The sequence below is a fragment of the Geotrypetes seraphini genome, chromosome 13 (assembly GCF_902459505.1).
Source record: "Geotrypetes seraphini chromosome 13, aGeoSer1.1, whole genome shotgun sequence".
Taxonomy (NCBI): domain Eukaryota; kingdom Metazoa; phylum Chordata; class Amphibia; order Gymnophiona; family Dermophiidae; genus Geotrypetes; species Geotrypetes seraphini.
Window position 1 is genome coordinate 80688870 of NC_047096.1, and position 11315 is coordinate 80700184.

Sequence of the window (11315 nt, forward strand, 5' to 3'; positions counted from 1 at the left end):
GGTGAAGAGGGGGAGAGAAAAAGGAAGATGAAGGAGGAAGGAGCACAAGCAAACAATCCTGTCAGCAAAGAACTGGGAGAATACATCAGCAATAAATTCGGTCAGCTGTTTAGGGTGGCTGGCCACCTCAGAAATATGGGAAGTATAAAAAGCATGTCTTGCCAATCCAAGTGATGTCAGAGGGAAGGATGAAGCAGACGCAAGCAGCAGGTAAGAGAGGCTGTTCGTGGCCGAGGGGAATGGTGAATTGGGAGGAGGCGCATGCAGTTATGCAGGGGGCCTCCAACCTGGGTGCAAACTTCCCTCGCCACATCATGCCTCTGGTTGTAACTTCTCTATTGGAATACCCTAACTTCCTTGTTTTAATAATATCCTTAAATGGAGGTAAACTTAGAAGCAACTTCAGGAAATATTTTTTTAACGAAAAGGATGGTAGATACCTGGAATGCTCTCTTAATTGATTATGATGAAGATAAGAACAGTGATGGAATTCAAAAATGCACTGGAAAAACACAAAAGATCTCTAAATGGCACATGGATAGAATTCAAGTATAAAATGGAAGAGTAGCCTAATGCTGAGAATTGTGGGAACCAGGTTCAACTGTCAAGTCTTAACTAGTTTACTGGGAAGACTAGATGGGGCATGATGGACTCTATCTGCCATCAAATTCGAAATACAGTACTTCACTGTTTTCTTTTAGTAATACGAGGGTCATTTCATAAATAATGCACACTATTTTTTTAATTTACATGTTTTGGGATATTTCCAAGGGCTCGGTACTTGGACCCATCTTATTTAATATTTACATAAATGACCTAGAAGAAGGAACATCCAGTGAAATCATCAGGTTTGCAGAAGACACAAAGCTATACCGGGCAATAAGATCGCAGAAGGACAGTGAGGAACTCCAGATCGACTTGAATCAATTGCAGAGGTGGGCAGATAAATGGCAGATGAAGTTTAATGTGGAAAAATGCAAAGTGATGCATTTAGGCAGGAAAAATAAAGAACACAAGTATAGCATGTCAGGTGTAACTCTGGGAAAGACCGAATAGGAAAAGGACCTGGGTGTACTGATAGATAGGACCCTGAAGCCGTCAGCGCAATGTGCGGTGGCGGCGAAGAAAGCAAATAGAATGCTAGGCATGATAAAGAAGGGAATTACAAGTAGATCAATGAAAGTTATAATACCACTATACAGAGCCATGGTCAGACCGCACCTGGAATACTGCGTCCAGCATTGGTCTCCACACCTAAAAAAGGATATAAAACTGCTAGAGAGGGTGCAGAGACGAGCAACGAAGATAGTGAAAGGTATGGAGAATCTGGACTACGAGGAACGACTTAGGAGACTGGGGTTGTTCTCCCTTGAGAAGAGGAGACTGCGAGGAGACCTGATCGAGACTTTCAAAATACTGAAAGGATTCGACAAAATAGAGCAGTGGAAGCAGTTATTTACAATATCCGATGTGACACAGACAAGAGGATATAAACTGAAGCTGAGGGGGGACAGGTCCAGGACGAATATCAGGAAGTTCTGTTTCACACAGCGAGTGGTGGACACCTGGAATGCTCTCCCAGAGGAGGTAATTGCAGAATCCACCGTTCTAGGATTTAAGAGTAAACTAGATGCACATCTCCTTAAGAGTGGCATAGAGTGATACGGGTAAGGGTAAATTAGATGACATCTCCCTTAAGAAGCATATGGTGATATGGGGACTAAAACTAGGCCAGGGTACACCTGGTAGGGCCTCCGCGTGTGCGGATCACCGGACTTGATGGACCCAGGGTCTTATCCGGAGATGGCAATTCTTATGTTCTTATGTAGTCTACCTGCTTTGCAATGACCGAGTCCCAACGTCCGGGAAACTTCATTATTCCATCCAAGATACCGTTTTGTTCAGTTGCCAAATGGCTTGGGTACCGGTGGAAGAAAGCTCTTCCAGAGATGCAAAACGATGTTCACGCATAGGTTGTTTCAACTTTGGAAAAAGGTCAAAGTCTGATGGACTCATGTCTGGACTGTAGTATGAGGTAACACCTTCCAGCATATTCATGTAGTTTTTCAATAACTAGTGGAGAGCTCCATCTTCCCCACAAACAAAAAAATTTTGATGAGCTCAATCAAAAGTCAAATAAATGATGATTTTTGCTTATTATCATGAAGGCATCATCATCACAGACAAAGTTCTATGTGGAAGAAGTGTCACAGCAGTGTATTATCGTGATTTTTTGCAAAAAATGTGCAGAAAAATGTACACAACCCTAGCTCAGTTGCTCTTGGCTGGGACACTGAATTCTTCAAGACAACGCTCGCCTGCACATAGGGAATGTCATTGAAAAACTACACGAATATGGTTGGGAGGTGTTACCTCATGCTCCCTACAGTCCAGATACGAGACCACCAGACTTTAACCTTTTTCCAAAGTTGAAACAACCTATGCGTGGACATCGTTTTGCATCACTGGAAGAGCTTTCTTCCGCCGGTACCCGAGCCATTCAGCAACTGAACAAAAATGGTGTCTTGGATGGAATAATGAAGCTGCCCGGACGATGGGACTCGGTCATTGCAAAGCAGGGAGACTATATTGAAGGACTGTAAAGAAATACTTGAAAAAAAAAAAATGTACAGTTTAAAAAAGTGTGCATTATTTATGAAATGACCTTCCTATCTCAGTAAAAGTAAAGCTCACTGATTTCTAATTTCGAACACGCTTTATACCAGTGTCCTGCAAACTTTGTTGAGCCGCGACACAGTAAAAGTAGTGGCTGCAACTCTAAGCATCCGGAAGTGCGCCGGCATGTCATGCGCATGTGTGATGTCTTTACATCAGTGTCAATGCACGTGAGAAGGCCCTCCAGACAGGCCCTGAACCGCCAATGGGTGGTGCCAGCGGGGAAGACGTGCAGAAAGAAGGAGAGGCGCCGACTGATTGGCGAGAGGCACATCCTGTAGGCAATCAGCTGGCGCCTCTCCTTTCTGCACGTCTTCCCGCTGGCACCACCCATTGGCACGTCCTGTAGGCAGTCAGCAGGCACTGACATCTCTCCTCCCTAGCATCTCAATCTCAGGAGGCACACTGTTTGCAATACACTATTCTATACTATCTCCCCTGCTCCAGACCAACAAAAATGACAGGGGTTGATGGCACCTAATAATCAATTTGAAGAAAAAGAGTTTAGGGCTCAAGTAAACTGACCGGTATACGAGGTGTCAGCAGTTTTTGTCATTTGTCGGGACTTTATAAAATATGTAGTAATCCCTACTCGCACTCCAGTAACTAACAGCGCCATCTTTTTAATCTCTAATGCCACCACTCTGCCCCTCGACTTTGAGTGTCTCACCTCTGCTAATTTCTTCTTGGCGATAGCGCCTGCTCCCACCCCTCGACGGTGCATCTTTAAAAGTAGCGGAAGCAAAGCAGAAGTGGGGAGGAGTAGCCGGCGCCGGCCAGTGACGTTTCACGTCGCTGTTCCGGTCTGCGGCTGCGCGTTGCCTTGTAGGAAGCGCCGGCTGCTTTGTTTGAGGCCCGGCTACTTCCGGAATTGCAAATAGCATTTTTCTGTTAATCCCTTTTTCAGTTGGAAGATGTATTTGTGCAAGCTAGAAGACTTAGTTCCTGTGTCTGTACTACAGCTTCTGATAATACTCTTCCTCTCTATTCCTAATGTTCTCTGCCGCCAAGATATAGTTGTTCACGCAAGCCTTTTCACCTACCAGTGGCGTACCTAGGGTATGTGGCACCCGGGGCCCATCATTTTTTGACACCCCCCCATGTAAAAAAATATTTTTTGTAATAACCATGAAACTGAATAAATGGTCATAATAGAAACAGGCAGTGAAAATTTTCTTTTATTGAACCTCATATATGTAACCATTATTCCAAACATACCATAACATAAATTTTGTCTGAATTGTCATGACATCAGAAGTACATATGGAATAGTTGCAGGTGTTGCTTGGGACAGTTCTGCTTGTGTTAGTTCGGTTTTATGTGTTTTTTGAATAGAAGGGTTTTTATTTCTTTTTTGAAGGTTTTGTAGTTTGTGGTCGAGGTCAATAGGTTGTAGAGTTGGGGGTCGAGTGTTGCAGCTCAAATGGTTAGGAGGTTGTCGTACAGTTTTTTTCTTTTGACGTTTTTGGTTGGAGGGTGTGTGAATGGTGTGCGAGTTCTCCTATGTCTGGTTGAGGTGGATTTAATTATTTAGCTGAAGAAATTGTTTACCCCCCCCCCCCTCCCCATTCCACATTAATTCTCTTCCATTTTTGTTCCCATTATAAAAAAACACTGATAAGTTCCCAGAAAAAAAATACATTAAAATAAGTGGGGAGAAGAGTTTTCCGTGACATGAAGGAAAGGTTGTGTAAGGATCTGGTCCTCAGGGAGCTGGATTTTCAGAAACCCTTCATTCTACAAATTGACGCATCTCAAGAAGTGCTAGATGCTGTATTATATCAGGAGTTTGAACACCCAGTTATGTACTTGAGTAGGAAGATGTTTCAGTATGAGAAAGCATATTCCACCATAGAAAAGAGATGATGCGGTATACAAACTTAAGGTTTAGTTTAGTTTAGTTTAGTTTGGTAGATGGGCCATAGGCTCCCTAAGGTACTATCTAGAGGGTACTCTCATTATGGTCATGCTCCTTTGACATGGCAAATATGAAGGATAGTAATCCTCAGCTCACATGCTGGTACTTAGCATTGCAGCCCTATATCTATGAGGGCAAAAAGTCAAATTTCGGCAAAAAATAACAAACTTTTGTTTATAATGACAGGGGTTGCCATGCAGCTTATCTTAAAAAATTGGAAGAATTGGGACAGATTAAATTATTCATTCTGGTGGGAATCCCTATGTTATGTCTTTAAAATGGAAAGATTCATGGCCATTCAGAAGGGAAGTTACAAAATAATTTATGGAAGTTTGGGAACCATTAACTAAATATTGTAAGGAATGACTTATTTATCTAATTGAGGATGACATACACATCCTAGGGAGGGGGGAGGGGTATGTTTTGAAACTATTTAAGAGGTATAGATAGGTTGTTTAAAGGTAATTTTATGAGTTGTTGGTCAATTGGATAAATGGGTGGGGGAAAATAATTTTTGTCGTTATTTTTAACAAGTTTATTGTGCTGTAATATTAATATTTTATGTAAATGCATCATTTACTGTGCACAATTATAGTTTTAAAAATGAATAAAGAAGTTTAAAAAACCAAAACTACACAGTGGTACATCACCCGGGGTCCCTTCTTACTAATGCAGATGTTCTCTCCAGAAGAGATGAGGGCATGCCATCACCCAATCAAAATCTGCAGTCAGATAAGGTTTTAAGGGGTGGGGTATGTGACAGAGAAGGCAGGAACCCCTGCAGCAGCCAGGATTCCAATAGGTTTAAGCTCTTTCACTGAGGTGAAACACAGCACCAGTACTGGTAACGTGAAACAAAAGGCTGCAGGAAGTGGGAATATTCCTGAGCCTAAGCCTTATTTGCCTGATAACAAACAGAGACCAGAGGCAGGTTTCTCACCCACTATCCCTAGCAGAAGGCAAGGAGGGGGTGGACAATCAGATGATCTATTAGAGGGACAACCAATCAGAGTTGCAGTCTCAGTCAGAGCTGCAGTTAAACAGCCAGAATTTGAGGGCATAGGCAGTGGGACTGCAGAGACATGGGTCACACAGAGAAGGCTGAGATCCAGAACAGGAACATGGAACTAAAGGAATGGGAGACAACCGCAGAAGGAAGCTAAGCCCAGTAGACTGACTAAGGGATTCACTACATCACAAACAGATAAGTGCTCTCAACAAAGCTTTTCCCCTGATGCTAACATTGAATATGATATGCAATCTGTGGCAGATGATCATTTAATGGAAACTGAGAAAGCCAGGGACCTGAGTCTGGGTGAAGAGGTCTTTGTGGGCTTACAATCACATGAGGGAAATAATTGTTAACCTTTTCTGAACTGCAGGAGTTTTAAAACTCCATTTACCTCACTGTTTGCTTAAGAGGATCTCATGCTGGGAAGAGACAAAACAGAGTTCATGAAATGTTTATTTGCTTAAGAAACCTGTGTCTGTTTGGCAAAGGCAGAAAGTTTTGTTGCTGATTAACTCAGTGCACACATGTAATAGGAAGCTATTCCCGGATGAGGGAAGATGGTATAGTTACAGCACAAATCATGGACAGTGTTAAGCCTGCCAGAAATCTTGCTATAATAAACTGTTAAATACAGCAAATGGTAAGAAGAGCGTTTGGCTAAGAACTCTAGCTAAAGTGCTTAATTATCTTGTGCCTTTTGTGACAGGCAAAAGGGACCAAGCCCTAAGACGTACAGTATGCCAGTCAGTGACGACCCTGCCACTGGTTGCAATTCTAGCATTGCAAACCTTGATCACAGTTCCTGTAAATCTAGAAAGGGCAGGAACAAATTTATTTGTCTTTGAATGAATAAATCAGAGTGCAACAGGCAGGAAAAGGTTTCACACCCTTATACAAAGCTGCAACAGGCAGTGGGGGAAGGGGGTTCAGAGTTCTCACAGGGTAACAAAGGACTAGGCAGCCAATCAGGAAGCTAAGTAGCTCAGCTCAGCTGGATAAACGGGGAGTGGTTTCACACAAAAAGAGGCCACATCAGAGTTCAACACAGAGCTCACCTCAGAGACCAACACCAGGAAGAAACAACTGGGAAAGATACTGGAGACACATTGAGCCAGACTTGGGACCTTGGTTGGGGGCAAGACAGGAGGATTCTGTCAGGCAAGTGGGGACTCCTATATGCCTCAAAACTTATCAGCCTGATGGCAGTGATAAGGTAGCTAGCTCTCAGAAATGGCAGTTAATGAGAGCAGCCAAGATATTGAAATGTCTGCTGAAGTCCCAGAGCTTGAGAATGTGAATAATATTGCAGAACCAGAATGTGAAATGGTTTGGGAGGAAATATATCCCTTTGCCTAGGGTTTACTGAGAAGCCAAACGTTTCTCTGCATGTTTGTGAAGGTGGGAGCAGGACACTTCCCTGATCTAGCTCAGTCCTTCTAATGAAACCAGTGTTCTCATGGGCAATAAGAATTGTACTAATCTATAAATTCCATGGGACAACAAATGCATATCCCAGATTTAGGCTAGAAAAACCTCCTAACGGCAAATATAAGCATGAAAAAGGCAATGATACAAAAGAGAGGAGAAGAAAGGAAAGAGAAATAGAAGGAAAGAAAAAGAGATAGATAAGAGTGGTCAGTTCAGGAGGAAGAGATGGAGTGCAAGTAAGATTTCAACAGTGACCATTTCACCTGAAAGGAAGAAAATCTTATTTACTGTGTACCTTTTAGCGTTACTTGTACTCTGATCAGCATGTTTCCAGCTGTTCATTATGTATGTTTATTCTTTACCATGCATTGTAAACTTAAAATCTTAATAAACAAACCATGACTAAAAAAAAAGAATTGTACTAACCTTCAGAGGAAACTTCAAAGAAACTGATATTACTCAAAGCTGTACCAGCAAAGCACAGTAGCCAAAGTTATAGAAGCTCTAGTAATTTGTGCACTTTCAATGGAGAACTAATTGCACAACTGATGGCAGAGCAGCTGCTTAGCACTGTGGGAAAAAACATGTTGCAAATGTTTGATTTTCTGAAGGCATTTTGTTGGCATCCTTTTGTTTTTTGTTTATGGATGTGGACAATGTTTGTGCCATATGATTTATCTGAAGTACCAATACCAGAAGGAAAATAAAGAAAATCTTTTGTTTGAATCTAAAAGTTTGCAGTGCTTTATTAAGGGTGAGGCTTGCTCAGCCACTCCAGGAAACCGCTCGGCTGGGCGCTGTGTGTGTGTGTGGGTCAGGACAGCACCTTAGCACCTTATTCCTCGCCACACTTTGCATGGCCCAAATCATGCTCTGTCTTTGCAACTTTGACGAAACTGCTTGTTTGTGTTACATTGAACTGTTTGAGGTGGACTTACTGTAGTGCCAAGGAAGGCACCTGTTTGTACACTTAAGATTGCATCCCCTTAAATGGGGGCAACAAAAGCTTTATTTTGCACAAAAAAGTATTTTTGCCTTTTTACTTGATAATGCTTCTATTCAAGGCCATTCCAGTTACTACTCGGTTGGTCTGTGCTGAGGTTCAAGGTTCTGTCTTTGGCGGACCCTGTACCCCACCACAGTATACACTTCCTTTCTTCACCCCAAGGACTGGGGCCCAACAGGGATGATGGGGTACTTTGCACTTTTGAAAATCATTTCTACTACTTTATTTTGTATTATATCAATAATTGTATTCTGTTGAGCATTTTTACTCCAGTTCTCCTTTTTATATGGTAAATCTTTTGTTTATGTGAACAGAGATAAAATTGATTTATCTAAAGATAGCAGTGTGCTGTCCTTTTGAGAGCGACTGAAATTTCTGGGCAGTTCTCTGAGATTAAGAGAGGAGCGATCTGTGTTTTTTTATTACAGGGCCTGAATAAGGGTTGTTGGCTGACAGTAGATGCTGGAAGGAAGGAAGGTCCTTACTGCAAGCAGCCATGATCCTAGAAATACCAGCTGGGTTCTGATGTCAGAGACTATGGCTGTGCCACTTTGGTGATAAGTTCTATAAAAAGTCTTGTATATTTAGACAACAATTGTGCAGATAAATACAGTATTCTAGTCATTTGCATGCATATGTGAATTTGTATGTGAATAAATAACAATAACCTGGCTAAAAACTATTCTGTAAGTTGTAGCGCAGGCTAGCCATCCCCTACCTGGTTCATTTTCTTCAGTGTGAACTGATTGGATCCTACCACTTCCTGACTGGTGAAACAGTTGAGCCTTATACTCACAATTTTTTCCACCTTTTTTCTGAAACTCTTCCACCAGTTTATGAGAACCATAACCTTTCTCCAGATACAAATTTGTAATAAGGATCAGATCCTCATGACTAGAAACCATGATAGCCATTTATGTTAAAGCAAACTGGTATCTGTGTGTATTATGCTGATAATCGCTAGGTGGTGGCAGCGTCATTTAGGTGAGGTGGTTGGCATCAGCGGAGGCTTATTACAAATTTACCCCCCCCCCCCCCATTTTACAAAACCATAAAAACATGTGGTTTTTGGCACTGGCTCCCTGATAGCACTCTTCTGCCCAGAAGTGAGGAGTCGGGGCTGCAGCAGCTGAAAAAGCCCGAACAGATATCAATCCCCGTCTGGAAAAATGTGACTTGCTACTACCCGGAGCCTGTCGTGCTATACACGGGCTCCTTCCTCATATGATGACTTTGATCAGCTTGATAAGCCCAGTGCTGAAAGGTCTCGCAGAAGAAGAACTGATGATGACAATTATTCCAGTTTATGAATTATTTTAAATTTATTCCTTTATTTTTATCCTTATTCTTTTTATTTTATTGTTTGAATTTCTCAGAATTCTATTGTTTAACGGTTCCTCTCTTTCATTCTATTTTATATATTTCTTATAATTCATTTAGATATCATTTACATAAATTGTGCTCCTACCTGTAAAGTTAGGAATATCTATGAAATATCTATTTTAATGCTAACAATTTCTTTCTACTCTTTATCCTGTCATTGTTAATTTCTGTCTTTACTGTATTCCTTCTCTAACCACCTAGAACTGAAAGTCATTGTGCGGTCTACAAATAAAGTATTATGTTGTGTTATGTAATAGCTCCGATGCTCAAAGAATTCCTATGAGTGTTGGAGCAGTTACTGCCATGTACGGCGCTAAAAACCACACTATGGTTTAGTAAAGGGGGTGGGGTTATTCAGGATGATATATCCCAAATTTTATTGAAATTGGTCAAGATTTGACAGAGTTATGCAAAAAACAAGCTTACTTTTTAAAAATAGGGTGTACAATTTGCACACATAATCTTCACAAGCAAAAGCATTTTCATTAGTTCTATGACTGGCATAAGTACTTGTGCTTAAAAACATATGTGGAAAAGTAGGCATCTGCTTTTCTTTATGAAATAAATAGGGAAAGGGCATGGGTTTGATATACGGCCTTTCTGTGGTTACAATCAAAGTGGTTTAACCCTTTCAGGACCATAAGGATCGTAGGCCAATTTTTGTGGTTTTGACGACATTTTTATGGTAAAAAGGGCTTGCAGATGCCAAAAAATTGATTTTTTTTGTGAAATATCATTATTTTTATTTAAAAAATCACACTTCTGGCTTATGGACAGTGTGGCAAGTGAATCTTCTCGTTAATCTGGCAACGACGCTAATGAATGAATGTCGGAACCAGTTTGTTTACATAAAGGCAGTATCATATGGAATCCGTACATATCAAATTTAGAACTGTAGACTATCCCAATCAAAATTTATAGGATTTTAAAGTTATGGGACAAATATGTCCCTTGGTCCTGAAAGGGCTACCTATTATATACAGATACTTATTTTGTACCTGGGGCAATGGAGGTTAAGTAACTTGCCCAGAGTCACAAGGAGCTGAAGTGGGGGCTTGAACTCAGTTCAAATGGTTTATAGTCCACTACGCTAATCATTAGGCTACTCCTTCATTGTACCTAAAATTAAGTGTTCCTTTACAGAATTGTTTTTTCAGTCTACCCATTCAGTGTCACTGTTGTGCAATGGTTAGGGTGCTCTCCCCTAGCCTGAACTGACCAAAGGTGCAGAAGACAGGCTTGGGAGTTTCCTCTGGACAGTGTGGCAGTACTGCCATGGCAGCCATTGACCCATTCCAGGATAGGTTGCAAACAAGCGGGCACAATCCAGCATGTTTGCAACCTATCCTTGAAAACTGGTGAGGTACCAGAGGACTGGAAATTGGCGAATGTCACACCTATCTTCAAGAAGGGATCGAGGGGTGACCCCGGGAACTACAGGCCGGTGAGCCTGACTTCAATTATAGGGAAGATGGTGGAAGCTATGATCAAGGACGGCATTTGCGAGCACATCGAGAGGAATGGCCTACTGAGAACAAGCCAGCACGGATTCTGTAAGGGAAGGTCGTGCCTAACGAACCTTCTGTACTTCTTTGAGGGAATAAGCAGTCGGGTGGACAATGGGGAACCCATAGACATCATTTACCTCGATTTTCAAAAGGCTTTCGACAAGGTGCCACCTGAAAGGCTGCTTAGGAAGCTGTGGAACCACGGGGTGGGAGGGGATGTGCACAGATGGATCAAGCACTGGTTGTTGGGTAGACTGCAGAGGGTCGGAGTGAAGGGCCAATATTCTGACTGGCGGGGAGTCACAAGCGGTGTGCCACAGGGATCGGTGCTGGGGCCGTTACTCTTCAACATATTTATCAATGACCTGGAAAAGGAGGCAAAGT

At 41.9% G+C, this 11315-nt stretch overlaps 1 protein-coding gene across 1 annotated transcript in view; it reads right to left on the bottom strand.

The window, feature by feature from the left end:
• Positions 1-3449, bottom strand: part of SNF8 (SNF8 subunit of ESCRT-II) — a 25992-nt gene extending 22543 nt beyond the window's left edge. Inside the window, exon 1 of the mRNA XM_033917680.1 lies at positions 3347-3449. Coding sequence (XP_033773571.1) covers positions 3347-3400 — 54 coding nt within the window. The 5' untranslated portion in view covers positions 3401-3449. The remainder of the gene's footprint in view (positions 1-3346) is intronic.
• Between the last annotated feature and the right edge of the window lie 7866 nt (positions 3450-11315).